The sequence below is a fragment of the Amborella trichopoda genome, chromosome 9 (genome assembly GCF_054954075.1).
Source record: "Amborella trichopoda isolate Santa Cruz 75 chromosome 9, AtrichopodaSantaCruz75HAP2 v2.0, whole genome shotgun sequence".
NCBI lineage: Eukaryota > Viridiplantae > Streptophyta > Magnoliopsida > Amborellales > Amborellaceae > Amborella > Amborella trichopoda.
In genome coordinates, this window is record NC_142344.1 from 8,032,545 (window position 1) to 8,055,580 (window position 23,036).

The 23,036-nt window shown below is 35.0% G+C and overlaps 1 protein-coding gene across 1 annotated transcript; it reads right to left on the reverse strand.

The window, feature by feature from the left end:
- Nucleotides 1-7,047: 7,047 nt before the first annotated feature.
- Nucleotides 7,048-20,320, reverse strand: LOC18424124 (T-complex protein 1 subunit eta). Its single transcript, XM_006828718.4, has 14 exons — nucleotides 19,940-20,320; nucleotides 19,335-19,595; nucleotides 14,642-14,767; nucleotides 14,339-14,542; nucleotides 10,327-10,496; nucleotides 10,110-10,245; nucleotides 9,393-9,509; nucleotides 9,055-9,174; nucleotides 8,816-8,914; nucleotides 8,614-8,703; nucleotides 8,360-8,447; nucleotides 8,125-8,213; nucleotides 7,969-8,043; nucleotides 7,048-7,476 (listed from the first exon to the last, which is right to left on the reverse strand). Exons 1-14 carry the CDS (start codon nucleotides 19,952-19,954, stop codon nucleotides 7,375-7,377), a joined length of 1,692 nt encoding a protein of 563 aa, XP_006828781.1. The 5' UTR covers nucleotides 19,955-20,320; the 3' UTR covers nucleotides 7,048-7,374.
- Between the last annotated feature and the right edge of the window lie 2,716 nt (nucleotides 20,321-23,036).

Genomic DNA, 23,036 nt, shown 5'->3' on the forward strand with positions numbered 1-23,036 from the left:
TAGTGTAGATCGAGCAGGTCTTTGAAAATTGACGATCCAAAAATGCATTACAAAATACATTATTTTTAAAACTTGAAATCCATTTTTTTCTCATGTCCATGCATCTTGATGTCGAGATGATCAATTTCAAAACAATCTTTTTTAGTGAAATTTTTGAAAAAGGATCTAATTTCATTGTTTAGAGCCTCGGCTCTATACAAACTTTTCCCTTTTATTTTTGAGGGAGAAAAGACACTAGGAAATTTTTGGGAGAAAGAGAGTAAATAGAGTTAATAAACAGTAAAAGATATACTAAAAAAACCTTTTTTAAACAGTGTAGAGTGGGTCTTAGAGGTGGATGTCCATATGAATGGTCATCACTGTTTACATGGCTTTTGAATTTTGAATTTCCAATTGTCACAATCCAACCGATAGCAACCGCTAGAACAACCAACAATCATCATGCACGCGCGCTATAGTCATAATCATAGCAGTTGGATTATACGCTGGCCATTTAGTACATTTTATCAAGTGAATTAAATTTTATCCTCTACTTTTCAATGTAGTACTAAATTTTATTATTTATTTTTTTTATTTATTTAAAACTTAAAAAAACAATACTAATAAGTATCCTATTTTGAAATACTCTATAATATTTAGTCGGTAAAAAAAAAAAATTTCCCTAAAGTGAGATAAATGTGATTTGAGAGATCTGGGGTCTAGCAAATCCCCCCTTAAGGTATTCAGACCTACGCAATCATGTAATCTTTTTCTTTTTTAAAATGAAATTGTCATGTACCGACGAGTATTATATATTGAAAAAAGTTTATATAAGGATGATATCTTATAATGAAGAGCTACAGATGCTCCTCAAAAATCCATCTGAAACGGTAGTTTTAATACTGACAAACCTTTTGATTGATCATCTCTACATCGAGATGTATGACTATGAAGAACAAAAAGATTTTAAGTCTCAAAAATAGTACATTTTACAACATATTATCTACACCGTCCATTTTTAAGATTTTCATATGTTTATAGATCTGCTTGATTTTAACCTATTTTCAAATTTAAAATTTTATAATTATATATAAAAATATATTTTAAGATAACCCTAATAACATTTTACATCAAAATTATATATCATGATAAAATTTGAAGGCCACCGAACCTCTACACCTACGGAGGGGTCCGTATGGAAACTGCACCCTTATATAATAAAGTCTCGTTCCATTGTGTATATGAGGGAGGAAAAAGAGGGCGAGGTTTGTATAAGGAGTCAGTTTATACTATTGAAGTAAGGTACACCTCAAAATTATGCTGAAAATACAGTTTCGATGCTGCGAAGCTTTGCGATGATATGAAAATATATTGTTGCTCACAAGTAAGAAATTTAAAATTCTAAAAATGGTAACAATCAAACAAATATATAAACACTTGAAAATATTAAAAATGGACAGTCTCGATAATAGGTTAGAAAATGAACTATTTTTAAAACTACAAATTCCCTTCTTTCATTTCTATGAAATTTTTCCAACATAGGAACAACCTTCTCTAGCGGGTTTTTTAGGTTGACATAACTCGTACAGTGTAAGGTTGACCTTTATATATTTCAAAAAAAAAAACATTCATGAGCCTACCTTGTTATGAGTGGAACGCTACCTTCTTCAACATGGCACCTCAAAGGGGTGACCTGAGAACACAAACGCACAACCGAGGACCCCACAATTCTCGAATACTTTTGGTGATTGTAACAATACCATTACCAAAAGAAAAAATAATCGATTTGGAGGGAATTGGGATCCTGTTGACAAATTGACCAAAACCCAAGTCTCAACATGGTATCTAGGGAAGTTTGCCCATGCAAAAAATGAAAAAAAAATAAAAATAAAATAATAATAATAAGTTAGAAACAAGCAAGAACAATAACATAAATACATAATGGTTCTTATATTTAAAAAAAAGGACAGAGAGTAGGTTATGTGCATGTGTTCTCGGGCTCACTCCTTTGAGATCAACTCATGCGATGACCATGGCTAGGACGTCTGTACATTTGGGTGTATTCATTTATATATTTTGTAAGAAAGATGGAGACAAAAGGTGGGGGTGCACATGATGATGATTTCATGTCGACACGTTGAACCCAAATGGATCTGTCCAAGAGTGAAGGCTGTTTGATGGGGTTGGTCTTGCTTTTCAATGTTTATAAATGGCAGAGTTTGACCACATTATTAACACTCAAAACAAAGACCATGTCGACATTCTTCTCTCACCATGACTACATCAAATACGTTCATGACCCGGAGAGAGAGAGAGATGGGGAGGCATAAAATGTTAAACTTTCCTAAAATTTTTGGTATTAGAGAGAGAGAGAGAGAGAGGTGTGACAACGGGTCCGGTTTGGGTCTGGCTAGACCCCAAATCAATATTATGGGATCCCGACCCGGACGTGGACCCAAAAATATAATTTCGGACCCGGACCCAACTGAAATATCTATATACTTAAATATAGTTTATAAATTTATTAAATATACGCATGTATTATTTAAATATTATAGTTAAAAAATATGATATTATATATGTTTGGTACGAGGATGTCACAATTATTTATAACCATTCAATGTGAAATCTAATAGCTTGAGTGTAGGACAAAGTTCGAAAAAATTTCTTTTAAACTTTAAGCTTGGTCAGTAGAATAAATGCGGCTCCCCAATTTTACATATAATGGTCAAAATTAATTGTCACTATCTTGTACCATAGGTAAATAGACTCATTGTATACTTTTCCAATAAATATATAGTTATTTAAATATTATATATCAACTATTGTTTAAAGGGGGCATTTTGTAGCGAGCCTAGGCTCTAAACTATCAAATGCCTACCTTCAAATAGTATCGAGAAACGTAGTTTCGATATTGAAAATATTCGTGATAGCCTTAAAATATATTTTCATCTTTATTTATAAAGTTTAAAGCTTCAAACATAGTGTAGATCGATAGATCTATGAAAACTTAAAAATGTTGAAAATTGACGGTCCAAAAATGCATTATAAAATACACTATTTTCAAAACTTGAAATCCACTTTTTTCTCATGTCCACGCATCTTGATGTTGAGATGATCGATTTGAAGATATTTAGGCATCAAAACAACCTCTTCTAGTGAAATTTTTGATATAGGCTCAAATTTGATTGTTTAGAGCCTCGGCTCTATATAAACTTTTACCTTATTTAAGTAGCCACACTATTAGGTGAGGCCTGCCCGGTCCCAGACACGAATAGTATTAAGGTCTAAGATTTGAACCCGGACCCAACCCACCGGATCCAATTTTTGGACCATACCTGGACCGGACCAGGTCCATTGCCACCCCCGAGAGAGAGACCAGGTCCATTGCCACCCCCGAGAGAGAGAGTAGCAATTGCTATATGGTCCACTAAAATGTGAATTTTAAACTATAAGTTCGGAAAATATTATGTTTAGAAAAGTTTAGGTTACTCATGCTACTTTTCCAGTTACTTAAATGTGAAAGTTATGCCTTGCGGTTTTTTAATTTGGCAATATTCAGCTTATAAAAGGTTTAAGTTACTGAAGTTTATTTGACTAATTATAAAAAGTAGCTTCATTAATAAATGTAGCTTTGAACAATCTGTTCCTATGATTTTTAACCACCATCAGATGTCAACAAGGATGTTTTTAGATCACTTTGCTAACTGTAATTGGGGAAAAATACTTTTGCTGCCCTTTATGTGACTTTAGTCCCAAATAAACGGATACGGTTTCTATGCAGCCAGCCCACATAATGTATAAATGCGGGCATGACAATAAATATGTTTTCCTAAATATAATTTGATCCTAATTTTTAGAGGATGTATAATCTTTAACATGAAGATCATGAATATGAACAAAAAAAAAAAAAATGAAATAATAATTATATCAAGAAAACATTTAGACCGTTAATTACAATTGTTTTTAGATGGACCACCTATTTGCATCTATCTTTAAGATGGATACTTTATACCTCTAGACCGCATATTGTAGAAACGTGGTCCAGCAGCATAAAACAATTTTCCCAAACAAATTCCCATGTCTATGAATAGTCCATGGACTCCCTTCGAGTCACAAAAATAAGATCTTTAACCCCCTCTATTTTTTTTTCCATCTAAATTGCAAATTTTGCTTTTCTTTTTTATTAAGGGTAAGGTTTGTATAAGATGCTGTTGAAAAAAGGTGCACCTCAAAACTATGACAAAAATATAGTTTCAATGCCGGAAAGCCATGCGATGATATGAAATCCATTGTCCCCACTCATAAAGTTTAAAGTTCCAAAAACAATCAAGTATATCTATAACACTTGAAAATCTTAAAAATGAACCGTCTAGATAATGTGTTAAAAGATTAACAATTTTTAGGACTAAAAATCCCTTTATGAATCTTGAGGTTGAGATGATAGATTTAATAGCTTCCAACATAAAAACAACCTTCTCTAGTGGGCTTTTTAGATGCACCTTACTCGTACCATATAATGTTGACACCTTATATACAATTTTCCTTTTGCTCGTACCATACAATGTTGATACCTTATATACAATTTTTCTTTTTATTAATACCCCTATCGTCGCAACTCTAAAAATACTCTCGAGCCCCATGAGCCCCTCTCTCAACCTCTATAGACCCCCCACTCTCTTCCTTCATCCTATGATGTGGAATATCTCTCTCTCTCTCTCTCTCTCTCTCTCTCTCTCTCTCTCTCTCTCTCTCCTCAAAACTCCACTCTTGCTCACCACACAACATGGATTTTTCCTCAACCCCACTAGAAATTCACCAGGAAAACTAACAAATTGGTGCCTGCATAACCGAAAAGCTTTGATCTTTTACGGAAAATTCTCTCTTCCCCCTTTTGTCAAAGTTGGCTCTAGAGCCATGAAACTTAGGTCCCTTGGGCCTCTGCTTAATGGCTTTGGAAGTTTATCAGCAAATTAACGGAAATTGAGTTGTTTGGGACAAATTTTTTGAGTTTGTGATGCGGTGAGATTTCAAATGGTTTTCATTTTTGTGTCATAAGATAGGGAGAGAGGCAATTGGGACCTTGAACGAGTCCATATTACAGTCCATCTCCTCGCCCAATGAACAAACATTATTGGCATCAAACATAAATTGTTGTGAAGGCAGTACCACTTGCCCAAATTGGGTGGATTCTTACTAGGAGTTTCCATTCCTCATCTGCAGTTACAGTGTAGAGCTTCTATGGACTTGGAATGCTCTTGATTTTATCGGCCCCCTCATCTCCACTACTACATCGCCAAAGCTTTTGCATTTAAAGGAGCAAAGCTGTTGGTGTGAGAAGTTAGAAATGCTTTGTTCTTTTTGTTAATCTAGATGGGAGACTCGGGTTCAAACCAAGAGACTGAAGAAAGAGCAAAGGAGAGGATATGATTTATCCCAAAAAGGTTTAACTTTATTTCATTGCTTCATTCCCTATCTTACCCATTTAAACTTATTTCAATCAGGATCATGAGCCTTTTAATGGTTAATTTGACATTAAATCAAAAGATATGAGTAAAATGTTAAAAAAGTTCATTCCTCATGGGCCTCTGAATAAATTTCCCAACAAAAAACAAAAAAAAACGTGTTAGAGACAATCTGATTAAATTGCCTCTCTCTACCTTCAAACATGCATCTACTTGGATTGTTTCACACTCGCAAACTACTCTCAAAGGGTTTCCTTTCTGTAGAAATTTAGCAAAAATCACTTCAGAGAGAACTATTTATTTAACATCTCATCCATTTACTCAATTTGGGAAAGCCTTTACACATGCCCATGAATGAGAATAATTGATATTTTTTTTGTCTTTTGATAAAAATAGGTGAAATGCCAAACAGTTGATATTTAGGTGCATAACTTTACCCCAAAATAATTCCTATTGTACATATGGAATCCATCTTTAGTTGCAACAGAGTATCCTGATATAAAATTTGCAAACAAAAACATTCCATATACATACACCATTGGAGGACCTTCTCTTGAAACAGCAGCCAAATAAACCAAAAGATTCAAAGTCCAATTTGATTAAAACAAATATATTCCCAAAGCTCTTTACAACAACCAACAACAATACACCTAAGAAGTCATCCATAACTGTGAGCTTTTGCATGGATTAACGGATGACAAAGAGAGCTCAAATACCTTTCAAATTATTATTGTAAACAATAAAAAAGCGTTCAAAATATGAAGTGGGTGCCATTTGTAACAACGCAAAAAATTGCAGCTACCAGTTTGCTAAACCAGGACCAATGATCCTAATGGAACTTAACCCCCAAAAGTGTCAAAACAGGTATTTGGTGTTATGATCCACTTTTGAATTAGCAAATATATAACCATTTCAACATGTTAATAAAGGAAAAAGTTTATATAAAGGTGAAGCTCTAAACAATCAAATTAAGACACCCACCAAAAATTCATTAGAAGATGTTTCAATTATAAAAAAACCCTCAATTTGATCATCTCAACCTTATTGATATGAAAAAGAATAGATTTCAATTTTTGAAAATAAGATTTCAATTTTTGGAAATAGTGCATCTTGTAATGCTTTATCTAGATCATCAATTTTCAAGATTTTTAAATGCTCATAGATTTGCTCGATCTACACTACTTTTGAATCTCTAAATTTTATAATTAGAGATGTAAATAAATTTTCAGGCCATCATAGATATTTTTTATACTGAAACAACATATTTCATTGTATTTGAATGTGCGCCTTACTTTGATTGTTTAGGGCCTCAGCCTTATGCAAACCACACCCCTTTATAAAAAGATGTCAAGAGAAATGGAATAGTATTAATTGATAAGAAAATGAAATTGCCTTGCCAAATCAGGAGACTGCAAAGTCACTGATCACATCCCCTACCAAGTCTCTTTAACAATATCAAATCTGGGTTAGCTCGAGTCAGAAGGCATGTAAAAATTTGATTGGAAATATTGAGGAAGCTGCTTTACGTCAATATCAACCTACTATTTGGGGGGCGGGGGGGAATCTGGTTTAAATGATATGTGAAGAAACTGAGCTAGAATCAGATGTGAAATGGCCATATAAATTTGTCATAGCCAGGTATCAAAATCTACAGCGGCAGCTCAAATTCTTGTGACAAAGCTCAGAAGTTAGAACACAAAAAAAAACAAAGAAAATTTTCCATACAAGACAATCCCTTGGCAAGGCATTGGTCTGCGTCGTAAACTCAATGTGCCAAATGCAAAAACAAAGGACAGAGCCAAAAATACCTCAACATGGTTTCTTAGGAAAACTACAAAATTGTTTCATAATAAAAAAACCAGATGATATAGGAAATAAAGCACCAGCAAATTTGGTTAACATTACTATACAAAAAATTAAACGTTGAAATTTACCGGCGGCGCATGCCCCTCCCACGGCCACGGAAGGCAGGCCCACCACCACGTCCACGGCCCATAGCACTTGCAGCAGCCTCACCTTGAGCACTCTCTGACTGCAACATAGAAGACCATGTATCTCTTCAATTGGTGAACAATCTCATTAAGGAAAAGGAACAATATACATAATCTTCTATAGAATAGTTTATCTTTCAATAGACTACAAAGTCCATAACACATTTCAAGTAGCAAGGAACTCGAAAATTGAGATGAAGATAAGGACAATGGCTGTGAAGTGGTAAACATGTACCAGAAAAAATAAAATAATAAAGGGACTTGAAGAAAATGCTGAAGTAAAATTCAGGAATTCTTGAAAATAAAAGGTATCACGATGCAAACACAATACTGAAGCTTTTGCCACTAAAGCAGGAAAAGGTAAAAATAACAGTTCAATTGAAAGCACTTGAATCAGTAGCATGCTAAGCATGCCATCTGTAGCTTCCAACTTCCCACGTTCACAGTCTCCAAAAGTACTATCAATATTTGCCCTTGTGTGTTTCTAGTCATTCAATTATACTTTTAATATTTGACATTTGTGCCAAGAGTACCTTTGGGTTTTTTACAGTCTCATCCACACTAAGAACAAGGCAAGCTGCTTCTGTTGCAGCATTTATGGCATTGATCTGCACAAGGGATAGAACTTAGCCATAGTTGATAGTTAAGAAAATGCAATTCACAAAATGTTGGAATCAGATCTGCCGTACTTTCACAACTGCAGGTTCCCATACAAAGTTAGCAAACGTATCAGTGATGCCACCGGTGTTTATGTCCACACCATAACGGGCACCTTCCCCTGACATAAGTCATTGGGGCAGATATCAGTAAAATGAGATGAGACTTCAACACATCATGTAAGGTGTGTGTGTGTGTATATATAGCAGAGAGAGGGGGAGGGGGGACAGGGAGATAGGGAGAGAGAGAAGGGAATGAATCAGGAACCAGATGGTAGTGCATGTTTCTGTCTGAGCTTGTTCAGAACATCAGTTGCATCAAAACCAGCATTATCACATAGTTGGCGTGGGATAATCTGCACCAAGACGGGAAACCGTCATGATACCCATGTTCAAACTAGAATGAAATAACAAAAAAGAATATTCAATTCTGAACTCTGAACTGACTAACAAAATAATGAGCACATAAAATTGGATTGACATTAAGAAAGAGAGAAAAGGAGCAGCCCGGCCAAGACATACCTCAAGTGCTTTGGCATATGAGTTAATAAACAATTGAGATTTCCCAGCTATAGTCCTCGCATGCTGTCTCAGGTATCTACTTATCTCCATCTGCAGAAGAAAACAAGAAATCAAAAATATACCACAGATTCATGATTCATGACATACCACAGGAATTTCTCAAAAATTCAGCAATCTATAACTTTGGAACATGTGAGCATACATCAATAGCACCACCACCAGCAACAACAGTCGAGTTCCTCAGTGCTCTTCTCACAATCATAATGGCATCATGAAGGCTTCGTTCCGCTTCCTCGATGAACTGGAAACAGCGGAAGTAAAATCATGTAATTCTTTTTTCATGTCAAGAAAACCATGTAACACCATATTCCTGCAATTTAGCGACAAGTTCCACGCAGCCTTTGAATAACCATTGAGGCATAGCAGGAGAAGACATGATACCTGATCTGCACCACCACGTAGAACAATGGTTGCTGTCTGGCCACTGGGACATCCACTAAAAATGTTGAACCTCTCATTTCCTACTTGCTTTTCTTCAAAAAGCTCACAGGATCCAAGTACCTAACCGCAACCCAAAACATCCAGTTCCAGTTTAGTGATGAAATATCAACAAAACCAAAAGACCTATTACAATTAGCACCTTTCCTGTAACTTGGAGCAGTTTAGAATCAGGAGACTATTAGAAGAAAAAAAAGTAATCCGGTGGAATATAAGCAATTCCAACACCACAGTCTACATAGCTATATAAGAAGAAAAAATGGAGGGAGGAAAACCAATACTTCATCAATGATGTTATTGACAGAAGTTTGCACAGTCCCACCAGTTGCGGCAGCGACCCGCTGCAAATCCTCCTCTGTTACACGACCAGCACAAAAGATATCGCGATCGGCAAAGTACTGCACATATATCCAGTCATGGTCATGTGATGGAGGGTAAAATCATACTTATTTTCAATTTTTACTTAATTTCAAATGATGTATATTATAGTTTTAGTTTTAGGGTTTTTGTTTCCTAGGGATTCTAGGTTTTTTTTTAATTTTTTATTTACTTAATGAGTACTATTTACAATTATTATTCATGAGTAGTGTTCACGGGTACAGTTCATATGGGTAAACTATCAATATGAATTTTAAGTTAAGTTAGGATATACAGGTCAATGTATTATTCGTTTGGACACTGTTTGTACTTGGAACATTTAATTATAACATATAAGGTGTGTAGGGCGATTGTTTGTACTTGGAACATTTAGTTATAGCATATAAGGTGTGTGGGGCCTTGAGGGGGGTAATTCACATGATTTTAAAAAATTGAACGAGAGAAAAGCTTAGGCTTTTGGGATCCTAGCTTGGGGTTTGCAAAAGAAACCATAGATTTCTTGGAATTATGCTTGTGTTTGGTTTGTTTCCTGCGGATTTTACTGTTTCCAACAATTCTCCTGCATCATTATGCAACATAATTAAGAAAAACATTGATGAGGTATCAAGCGAGAAACATACCTGTGTTGCCAGATCACCAATAGCCAGACGTGAGAGAACTATCTTTGCCCCAGATTTGACACATTTATCCAACTTGTCATAAATGATATTCCACTCAGCATCAACAATAGATTGATACTGCAATGGATCTGTGAGCCTGTGAATGGAAATTCAAATGCATAATCAGAAAAGGGATTTCCTCACTGCTATATATGGTGCCCATTATGTAAATACATACCTGATTTCGGCATTTTCTTTCTCTGATTTCAGCTCTAACTCAATGTTTAATAATAGAATTTTAGGATCCGAAAACGCTTTCGGTTGTTGTTCAAAGCCGGCATATGAGAATGTCTTTTTAAATGCAACTCCCTTTACAAGAAAAGAATCTCTCATGTTTCCACCAGGAACCTACACACAATCAGACACTTGTCGGATAAATAACCCTATAAACATAGCTTCAAATGTTCCATAAATATTGAAGCTCCAAATGATAGGAGTTACAAAAAGAAAAGAAATAAGAGGTGGTCCAACTGAAACTCTAATGTCTGATCAATAAACCAAACTGCAACAATGAGATTATTCCCATAAATACATGAGGAAGAACCCAAAGTTCATCTTTATGAATGATGTAAACAAGCATTAAAGTAAGATTTTTGCTCTCTAAAATTAGTCAATGTCAATGGCAACAAAAACAGTTCATCACGGAAAAACAAATAAACCAAAAATCTGAAAGAGATTCTTTAAAATAATAGAGAGAGCAATCAACAACTAGGAGGGAGCTCAAAAGAAGCTCAACGGCTTTTACAATAGTTCAATATTGAAATTCAAAAAAATGAAAACTTGTCCTCTGACAAAGCCCCTTAAATACAACACCCAAGCTTCCTCTCCAAACTTTGTGTCTGTTAAAAATAGAAACCCAACTTCTTTGTCAACAAAATGTGTCTTTCAGTGTTCATCAAGAAATACCTGCACATGCAAACATCAAAAACCTATGCACCATCATCATTTTAGCCTTTTCCCAATTAGTTGGGATCGGCTGGTTCTCTATTATGCTCTATTAAAGGCCATATCCTCAGTGAGGCCATAAATCCTCATATCTTTTCAAACTAGTTCCAGCCGCGTCCTTTGGGCTTACCCCTTGCCCTTTTCAATCCTTACACTTGAACTAACTCACACCTTCTAACAGGTGTTGTACTTGATCGGCACCACATATGGCCAGCCCACCTAAATCTACTTTCTCTCATTTTATTGCCTATTGGTGTCACGCCTAAATTCTCTCGAATAGATTCATTTCAAATTCTATCCCTTCTTGTCTTGCCACTCATCCATCTCAACATCTTCATCTCCGCTACACTCATTATATGGATATATTGTTTTTTGTCCGCCCAACATTCCACCCCATAGAGCAACGTTGGTCTCACCCTTGTCCTATAGAACTCTCCCTTCAGCCTCATTGATATGCGGCGATCACATAAAATTCCAATTGCACATCTCTACTTCTCCCACCTAGCTCTAATTCTGTGAGTAACATCTTCCTCGATCTCTCTATTTTCCTGGATTATCAACCCAAGATATCGAAAGTGCGGTCTTTTTTGTATTTCTTGGCCATAAATCTTGACTATTTCCTCGTCTCTGCTCCTACTATTACTAAACTTGCACTCCATATACTCGGTCTTAGTTAGAATAACTTTAAAACCTTTGGATTCTATGCACCAATTCCCAATGCTTGACAACAACTCCCAAAAGCATGAATATAATATGAAATAGAATGCATGTATTGGTTCCAAAACATGCACCCACATAACAAGATTCCTAGAAATAACCAAACTTAGGAGTTTGCATCAACATACAAGGCCAGTACATTTCCACGATCACGTGAAATTGAGAAAAAGATTCCTCTTTGCTGTGTCTTGGGTCTGTTTCCCAGCACAATTCCTGTGATCCTCAGACTTCTCTGTTCTACTTGACATCAAGCGGATGATCCCCATTGCGAAGACCATAGAGTTAATTTGGTGGAGTTGCTATAATTGCTCCAAGATCAATATCAAAAGAAGGGCACAAGTTGAAGTTTGCAGTTCAGAAAGGAGAATCCTCTGGATCTCACTAATTGCAAGAAAACTTAATGGGAAGAGGAAAACACCACCCCACCCTTTCCCAAGTTGGAAATTTTTGGCGGGAGGCAATGCCAAGTTTCTTTATGTTATTGTCTAACTTCAAAGATAGTATCCTAACTGTCAATCATCTGCAAAACAAGAGTTTTTAAAAAGCGAGCAGGTAGGCCGAAGAAAATGTAGCCATGTTTTCCTTTATAATTAATGAAGGGAGAAGGTACATGTATATTGTGATTTTAATTAAGTTTTCAACTCTCAAAAAAAAGGGTCAAAAAAAGGGTCATAAGCAGATGGTAATCCCAAAATTTAGGGCAATTTCGAATATTGTTTATATCAAAAGTCAAAAGTTGCCTATCTACAATGCAATGACACATTTATATCCTCAAAGTACCATGCAGAACCAACACCAATACTGGATCGTCCTAGGATACTAGAAAACATAAAATTCCATAAGCATAAAAATACAATTCGCACAAATTATAATGTTATGCATCATGAAATGGAATACATATGCATCAATCTGTTAGATGCAGATGTTTATGTATACTATGTATAACTATCTATCAAAGTGCTTAATTGGATATCATAGCCATATCCTTATCCTGGATTTTGATATATGCGGAGTTGTGCCCACCCTCCATATCCAACCCATATCTGTATCTGTATCCGAGCACCTTAGCCATATATCCAACACTATTTCCAAGTTACTTTCCATTTCTTCAAGGATCTAGAGTTTTGCATTCTCTTCATCTATGTCAGCATAACAAAAAAGCTCTAAATGGACCAGACCAGAACCTTGAAGGGTTGACCCAACCATGAACAATCTAGTATAGTAAAAAATCATTTTGCACATATCAAAGATATGGTTCCTGACTCATTCATTTTGAGAGTATCAAGTATATATCCATGTCAAAAGTCATCTTCTATCTACAATCTACACCAAGTCCATGGCCAAATCAGTATGGAAACCTCTAAAATCATATGCAAGTCTTCAAGCATAGCAAAAGGTCGCACATCCATGTTTTGTTTTGGTGATTGGCAACCGGTAGTAAAAGATTGAAGACGGAAGTGTAGCCAAAAAAATGAACTACTGAATAAATAAAGGTGTTGGTGGTGGGGGGGGGAAAGCATTTTTTCACAAATAATGCTAAACCCCAACTCAAAGTTTAAGTCTTATTTTTCATCATTTTTTTTTAGTTTCAAAATTCCTTTCACTGGCCAAATAAAACAGTTTGCAACTGATTATCAAATAATAAATATTTAAAATCTTATAATATTTATGATATTTTTCTCAATGACGCTGGTATGACATCCCAATACGCCAGATGTCTCCCAACGTGTCTAATGCATGACTTAAATTTGTCGACATCCAACACATCACAACAGTGACTGTGAGGCTCGTTTACAGTATCTGCATTCCATTAATTCTCTAAGATAACTTCAGGAACCTTAATTCTACTGTTAGGACCGATTTGGACAGAATATAAAAAGGAACAATGTCGATCCCCAAACCCATTTAGGAGGGGAAAATGGTACAACTTTGGTCCACTCCACAATCCACAGGTGACCCCCTTCATTAACAAAACACCACCAGAATGGCTGCCAAATCTGAAAAACAAGAAAACAAAAACAAAAAAATAAGGTTTTTCACACATTTGAAATTAACTCCCCTTGTTAGTGGAGGCGTTAGAGTCATCCAAACAGGACTTCATGTTTCTTTTTTCTTTTTTGAATGCTTAAAATTGAAATGAGTTTCAGAAACTTGGCTTCCAACTTCCAATATAACATGAATTTATATGCACAGCATTACAAGATTTCTGTACTTTGATCCACAATTGTACAAGACCTGTACACAATGTTTCTGGACACAAATATACTTATGTAGTAATTTTGTTAATTTTGCCTGCAAGATCTAAAAGAGGGAGATTGGCCCTCAACCATTTAAAACGACACTTAAAGGATTCGAGAACAGGCAATTCCATCAAAACCTGAAGAGTTAATTTAATACATGTTACCAGGTTACAAACAGTAGTTAAGCTTTTGAATACTCTAGTTGTAAAAGGAAGTGTCATCAAATTAAACAGCAAGTAATATGAGAGATGTAAGTAAAATTTCCATCTAAAAGAGAAAGCATGCTACCTTTTTCACACCAATTAAGTTCAACCTATCACCCTGTCCTATGGCCATTACAGCATCCACAACCATTGAAGCAAAAAATTCCTTTTCACCACCTATGAGTTTTGAAGAGAGGGTTGTTGCAGCACACTTTTGCAACAGATCTTTCTTCTCTTCAAAACTTCGCCCCTCTATGCTTACTGCTAGTTCCTTAATTTTGTTTATTGCCTGCAAAAGAAATGCAATGATCCAGGCCAAAACAACAGTAAATCATGATCTCTTATTGCAGGAACCATTTATTTTTATGTTAAAAATAGAAATACATACCAAATAGGATGCAATACGATAACTGCGTATTAGATTCCGAGGATGCACCCCATCCTCAATGAAAGGCTTAGCCTCTTTTAAAAATTCTCCTGCAAGAAGGACTACAGTAGTAGTCCCATCACCGACCTGAATCCAAATAAAAAGAAAGCTGAAAAATCCAGAATGATTGAATGGTCCATAGAATTTGCTTTCTATACCAGTACCATAACATACCAAATCGCCAAACTATGAAAAGAAACCTATGTTCCCTCCAGAAAAAGGAAAAGAAAATCAAAGCAAGGAGATGGCAAGAGAAGCCAGTACAATGTGAAAGCACTGCATGGGCAAAGAGCAAATTGCTTTTCATAACTCCCAATGCCAGTGTACATCTCATGTCAAGTGCATCAAAAAATGAGGAGAATAAGAGATGAACTAATGCAACCCATTCTACTGTAATAATACGTAGAACAATTGACTGATTCAGGTAATTGAGTGAATAAAATGAAGACTAATAAATATATGAAACTTCATATCCAAGAAATTCAAACACATTCAAGAACTCGCCAGTAGGACCTCACCATTACATTATCCATGAGTAGCAAAATAATGAAAGATATTTAAGGCATGCACGATGTCACCATCCTAAGTGCGATTGATGAAGAAAAAAATATTTCTTTTACATAACCACAAAATCATCTGGCCAAGCAGCTAATTATCTGTTTGCATCCCATGAGAGAGTGGGCCTTCTCTGAATTGGTCCAAGACTCGAAAGTTCAACAGAAACTTGAGAAAATCACATGGGAACTTAGAGAGATATATCATTGAGTAGCCGAAGTAAAAATGCCTACCAGGAGTAGGAGTTGGAAAGTTGTCGGGGGAATGATTCTCAGAGATGGAGGGTTATGTTGCCCCTCGAAGTGAGCAGGCCTCTCCTATAAGCGGATTAAATCATAGATTGAACTATTTCTATGATAATTAAGTGGTATGCACAGTAATTGAAGAGTTACATGTTTCACATTGTATGGAGCCTCATCAAACATTTAATCCTTTACAGTTATTCTTCTTTTTAAATAATTTCATCTCTAGCAATTATTCTAGGTTTTCATAATAGTTATCACTTATAAGCCCCTGACCCAATCAAACATTAACAACCATGTCCCTGTCGACATTATCAGCACTTGCTAACAACCATGTCCCTGTCGACATTATCAGCACTTGCAGTGTGCAGTTCAAATAAAAACGATAATTTTTTTCGCATTTAAGGATATCATTATTGTGGGGGAAAAAGGAAGGAAAAACACCACACTTGCAACACAAAAGCAAAGGCAAGAGAAGCCCACCTTCACCTACACAAGAACATTTTGTGCAGCCACATGGCAACCAGGATATCCACCAGAGCCCAACCAACTTGAAACAGTAGTCAATCACAAAGACATCCATCCTTTAAGAATTTGCAATAACAAAAGCTTGTTGAACCCCATAGTTTAATTAGCATGCCCATCTGCTGACCAATTTAATTTTCAGTCATCATCATCATCATCATCAAAGCTTTATCCAAATATTTGGAGTCGGCTACACAAATCATGTTCAGCTATTTTGCTCTATCAAGGGTCATACTCTCAATAAGACCATAAGTCCCCGTATCTTTTCTCACCACTTCCATCCACATCCTATTGGACCTTCTCCTTGCCCTTTTAGAGCCTTCTACTTGAACCAAGTCACACCTCCTAACCAGTGTTATATTAAGTCTACACTGCACATGTCTACTTTTCATCGTCTTATTGCCTATTGAAGCTAAACCTAAGTTCCCTCGAATATATTCATGTCGAATTCTATCCTTTCTTGTCATGCCGCTCATCTATCTCAACATCCTCATCTCAACAACCAATTTAATTTTCAATAATAGAAAACAAAAAAGATAGACCCTAGCTATTTGAATCTTCACTTAAAGGTAAAACACTAAAAACAAAGCTGCAGAATAGATAATTCTTAGGTTCTCCAAACCCCTAGATCAATGGAAACAGCCACATGGACTATTCAACTTAGGCCCTTCCAATGAATTAGGGTGAATCCAACTTAACTATATTAACAAGTGGGTCCTCATGGGTAACACCAAGACGCAAGTTGGATCAATTATGGACAATAATGACCAGATACACCAGCAAGAAGTCTACGAAGACTGGATAATTACACCTTGGGCTTCTCACTATCCATGATTGCGGGCAGCTACTTGACTTCAAGAAGAGTTTACAAGGAAAGTGTAGTGATATAGAGGGCAGAACCTCTGGAGCCTGGACAGCCACGGAATTCTATTCTTCTCCAAGATACTACATGTTATGTTGTGCTGAATGAAATAAATATCATTTTGGAGAGGTTGTTGGTGTGGTAGGAGTCCCTTGGCCAAGTTGTTCCCCTACTTGTGCAAGGCCTACTTGCACAAGAAAATTCATCTATTTAGAGATTCCTAATTGATCAAACATTCTTACATAAAGGATGAAGTTTTGAATAGGGAATATTCAATAAATAATAATATAATTCTATAAGTTATGACCTGCATCAAAATGCAAGGACCTCAGGATGACTCCTAATCCACTGCCTGCCTAGGGTAATATCACAATTTTGGGCAATTAATGGAGGAGGTTGAGTGGGTTTCTCCAGCCCAGGTACAAATTATGGTAGATTCATGGATGAGTGCAATAGGCACAGTTCCATGAGAATACAATAAGCCCTAAGGAATAGAACATCATGGATCAAATTCCACTTCCCCATTGAGTCCAATCGCTAGAAGCACTAATCTAACAGAATTACTACATACAGAATCATAATAAGAAAAACAAGGATTCTTTATAGAGTCTAGCACTGACTCCATATGTATGTGCCAATGTCCACAAAATCAAACTGGAACGGTTAACCAGACATGGACCCGGAAGTGATTTAACCGGCCTAACCGGTAAACCAGCCGATTCAACCGCTCTAACCGGGCAAGTCCTAAACGATAAAAAAAGTGTTGAAGAAATAAAAGAATATACAAAAAAATCTACTAAAAGATGAAGCATATAAAGAATGTTATTAAAACAAAACACACTCAAACGAAGTTGAAAATTAATGAAAAAAATAGATTTTAACGAATTAATTTGTGCTTAGGGGTATTATTAAAATTTTTTGAAAAAAATGACAAAATATAAAAATGAGTATCAACGACCAAAGAAAGTTTTAATCTTTACCATAATGTAAAGAATATTAAAATAATGTTAAGAAAATCAACTGGACCAACTATTTTTAAAAAAAAAATTAAGGAAAAATTGAGTTATATATAATAGAGGCCCTTCTTTTTGGTAACTAATGACCTATTGGTTAGTGGGTCTAATAGTCAACTAAGTAGTAAATAAATGGCATTTAAAAAAAAATGCTATAAGCTAAATAGTAAATAAAATGGCATTTTTTCAGTAGTAAATAAATGGCGTTAAAAAAAAAACGCTATAATCTAAATAGTAAATAAAATGGCGTTTTTTTAGTAGTAAATACATGGCGTTAAAAAAAACGCACTACTGAGTAGTAGATAAATGGCAAGGGCTTAAAATAGCGTTTAAGAAAACGCTTGGGCGACAGGATTCGAACCACGAATCATATGGTGTCTTCTCGTCAAAGCTAACCAACTTACCAATGTAACGTAGCTGATGCAAATTTGAAGTTATATTTTATTTAACATTTAAAATACCGGTGATCACCAAAATCGCCCAAAACCGAAATCTAACAGGGCGGTTAGCGGTTAGATCGGCCAGTTTTGCGAACACTGGTATGTGCATTCTGCATGCCCAATTGATGGATTATGATCAAAGGTTTAAATCTAAGAGCCTAAACAATGGGCGATGGATCAAAGAAAATATAAGGAGCCCAATTACGTTCTCCTCAACCACATTCAATTTCAAAGCTAAAATTTCGTCGGTGAAAAATGGTCAAACGTTACCTCCCAAACAAAAAAAAATCAATTGTGCTAAGTTAGGCCATCCATTTTTTTCCCCAAGAAAGTACACCGGGATCCATACATACAAGAAAGTAGAGAAAAAAACCAACGTTTCTGCATAAACTTACTGAAACTCAGTCATGTGATGTTCATCCATAATTGAAGTAGAGCTCAATCAATAACAGAACCATAAGTTTATTTGTTCTTGTGTAAATCAAATGGAATTATTATTTATTATCGACTGCCCACATTATGGAAGCCAGAAGCAATGCCTCCCAAATTAGACCTAATGGCGGTTCATTTTTTTGTAATTGTATTTAATTTTTTTTTCCCACCCCCGCCCCTTCCCTATTTTGGTACTCTGAGCACCCACCTGTGGGATGCCTTTATATACTTTTTGTAATTTTGCATTTTATCAATATAAAGTCAACAGTTCTCAAAAAAATATTATTTATTACCGACATAATCAACAAAAACAAAAACCATAAAATTAAGTGCTCCAATGTGTGAATTGGTGTCAATACCAAACTAAATCCAGTTCAAATCGAATGAGCATGATCAGAGGGGGGTAAAACGGAGAGGCAAGCACTGAAAGTATAAACCGAAAAGGGACATTACCCAAACAACAAACCAAAAACATAAAGAGAAAAGTATCAAACAAAGTGAAACAAAAAGTGAAGTCACTCAAACAACGAACATGATCTAGAAAAAGAAAATAATGAATGAGGACGAGAATCATCAAGAACTTGCCTCTGAATCTTGAGAATTAGCAATGGCAACGAGGATCTTAGCAGCCGGATGAACAATATCAAGAAGCTTCATAATGGTGGCTCCATCATTCGAAATGGTGGTGTTCCCCTTATCATCGTGGATAAGCTTGTCCATTCCTCGAGGACCTAGGGTTGTTCTCACTGAATCAACAACAGCTGTGCAAGCATTGATATTACTGATCAGTTGTGGCTTCCCCTGTGAAGTGTCTGTTCCCTCCTTCAAAAGTATGATCTGGGGTTGCTGCAACGAAAAATAGAAAACTTTAGTTTAGAAATGATAAAATCCAACCCTAAATAGCCACGCAGATTGACAACAGGGGAAGAGGTCGTCTTTGATGTGTGTAGTAAAGCAGAGGAAATGAAAGCACAGCCGGTTTCTAGTACAGAGAGAAAGCAAAGAGTTGGAGAAGTTATAGAGAGAGTATCAGCATAGTATCCAAAGCCTAAATAGTTGCAGAGAATGAGGGAAAAGGGAAGACGTCATGTATGGTTAGTGAGAGCGAAGCAGAGGAAATGGAAACCCTAAAACGTTCATAGTAAAGTTAGAAAGGAAGAAGCTAGAGAGCTTGGAGAAAGATGGAGTACCATCATGGCCGCCATTGCAGAGAACAGAGTGCGATTCGGCGTTCACTGTTGGTTGATGGGTTTTGAGCGAGAAAAGGGAGGGAGGGAGGGAGGAAGAGAGTAAGAGAGGGGTTTTAGAGAGGGAAATGGAAAGTTGGTATGGATGCGTGGAAATAGGGTTGAGAGGTGGTTCTACAGCGATAGAGAAAGAGGAGAGCGGGCAAATGGCCGGGTTCGGGCCTTGAAGCCCTCGCCCGGTTCTACTCCATAGAGATCGGGGCCCGACTTGTACCAGGCTGAAATGCCCGAGCCGTGCTGGATACTAACCAAGGAAAAGTCGGAGAAACTTAAAAAGAAAAAAACAACAGGTGGGGGAGGATCGAAATTTAATAAGCCTCGTCTATCATTTTGGGATTGTGTACAATCACATTATTTACCTTTGGTAAAGAAATATCACAATTACTTACAACTATCCGATGTGAAATCTGTTAGCTTTGGTGTGTCATAAAATTTAAAAATATTTCTTTTGAACTTTGAACTTAGTTAAGGAAATAAATGTAGCCACCCAATTTCTCATCCAATTGTCATGATTAATTGTGACTACTTTGTATCAAAGGTAAATGCTCTTATTATATACTTTCCTATTTTATACTGTATATATAAGTCCTACTTTTTATAATTAAGGAAAAAGTTTATATAAGGTTGCAACCGAAAATTAAAGATGCACCTCACAATTCCATCGAAAAATATTGTTTTAAAGTTGAAAAATCCACTAATTGATCATCTCGATATCGAGATGTATGAATATAAAAAAAATAAAAAATTTGATAATAGTGCATTTTTGCAACACATTATCTACACTGTCCATTTTCAACATTTTCATAAATCTACTTGATTTTAACCATTTTTTGAGTTTAAAATTTTATAATTAAATATGAAAATAGATTTTCAGATAATCTTAAAAAAAAAATACACCAAAATTATATATGCTAAAATTTGGTGGTGTGCCTTAATTGGATTGTTTGAGGTTGCAACCTTATAGAAACCACACCCTTATAAGGTTGCAACTTTAAACAATCCAATTAAGGCACACCATCAAAATTTATCATAACATGCAATTTTGGTGCAGAAAATTCTTAGGATTATTTGAAAACCTATTTTCATATCTAATTATAAAATTTTAAACTCAAAAAGTGGTTAAAATCAAGTAGATCTATAAACATGTGGAAATCTTGAAAATAGACAGTCTAGATATTGTATTGTAAGATACATTATTAATGGGACTCGAAATTTATTTTTTCTTCATATCCATACGTCTTGACGTCGAGATGATCAATTTGAGAGTTTTTCAACATTAAGACAACTTTTTTCGATACATTTTTGAGGTGCATATGCAGCGTTGTATAAACTTTTTCCAATATTAAATATTATATTCTAATTATATTTTTGTATGTATCTGAATAAGGTCAAATTTTGACATCCATACTTCTTATCATAACACCATTGTGAAAATATTAAAAAACTAAATAAAAACAATAAAAAATATCCTATATTGTTTTTTAAGGTCTAAAAGTATTTTGGTGATTTTATTTGTTTTGTATTTTAATTTGTATTTTTTCCAATGATGAAGTTTCTATAATGCATAGTTTATAAAAACCAAATAATTCCTCACCTCAAATCCTCATATGGAACGCACTTCCGACAACAGAAATCTCGGATCTAAAATCAATTTCCAACACCGACAACAAACTTTTAAACTCAATAAATGTAATGATCTTGCAAATCTTTGAACACTTGTTTTTAGGGCAAAATGGATGGCCTACACAATTTGTTGAAATATACAATATATTTCTAGCTTGAAATCTTTTTTTTTTTTTTTTTTCAAAATTATAAATGTTCAAGATGACATGATTAATAAAAAGGTTGTTCAATACTTGAATTGTAATTTTCGATGTGATATGAGGTGAGGCTTTACTTATTTTGATATCAAACGATTTTCTTTTTTCAAATGTGAAAGGGTGAGATGTATCAAGTACCCAAATTCAACCTCAATCTGATGTATAAAGAAAACCAAAACTAAAATACAATACACACTATTAAAAAATGGGGCTTAAACATAAATTATATAATATATATGGTTGTTTTAAATTTTTTATAATAAAATGGCATTTTCTATAAAAGTTTCATAAGATGAGGATAAATTTATGCTAATATTTCCAAAAGTCGATGTTTGAAGAAATCCCTTGATTTTTTTATTTTACATGTATATTTTATTTTTTCCTTTTTTTTTATCCTTAAGTTACTACCATTTTGGATCTTTAAGATTTGACTATTTCTTAAATTTTTTTATATTTTCGAAATTGTCACGACTTCACTTATTCAAGATTCGAAATTATATTTGTCTTCAGATCTTGAAGATCCGAAAATTAAGTCTCAATACATAAGGTCAATGCGACTTTGGGATCTTCAAAATCAATCAAATATGAATTTGGATGGTCAATGCGACTTTGGGATCTTCAAGATTGATTGAATATGAATTTGGATATTAAAGATCCGAAATAGTGGTAGTCATGGGAATAAAACAAAAATATAAAAAGAAATGAGTATGTGTGAGCATGACTTTGGATCTTCAAGATGTGAAATTACAAAATAGTTTTGTCAATTTAGATTTAAAAGTGGGAGGAATTTGGGGGGAAAAAAGAGAGTGTAAAGGATAAATAAAATAGAAAAAATGGGGGAAATTTCTTTAATAACATTTATATTTGGTATATTAGTGTAAATTTCTCAAAAACTATTGTAACGATAGGATTGGGACAATTATATGGATGTGAATCACATCAAACTCTATTCCCAATAGGTAAGAAAATGAAAATGAGATTTAGATCCTCAATTTGATTTTTATATAGGAAAAGTTCATATAAGGTTGACCTTTTATATTGTAGAATTAATGTGCAAATAAAACATCCATTGGAAAATGATATTTTGACATTGGAAAACAATCTAATTGATCATCTCAATGACAAGATGTACGGAAATGAATAAAAAAAAAAGATTTAAATTTCTAAAAATTAGTACAGATCACAACACTATCTGGACGACCCATTTTCAAGATTTTCAT

Excerpts from the sequence above, each read along its gene's own strand:
- LOC18424124 (XM_006828718.4), bottom strand. Across the intron at positions 10,246-10,326 it reads AAAGAAAATGCCGAAATCAG|GCTCACAGATCCATTGCAGT; the intron begins GTATGTATTTAC and ends TTCCATTCACAG. Across the intron at positions 8,704-8,815 it reads CTGGTGGTGGTGCTATTGAT|ATGGAGATAAGTAGATACCT; the intron begins GTATGCTCACAT and ends TTTCTTCTGCAG.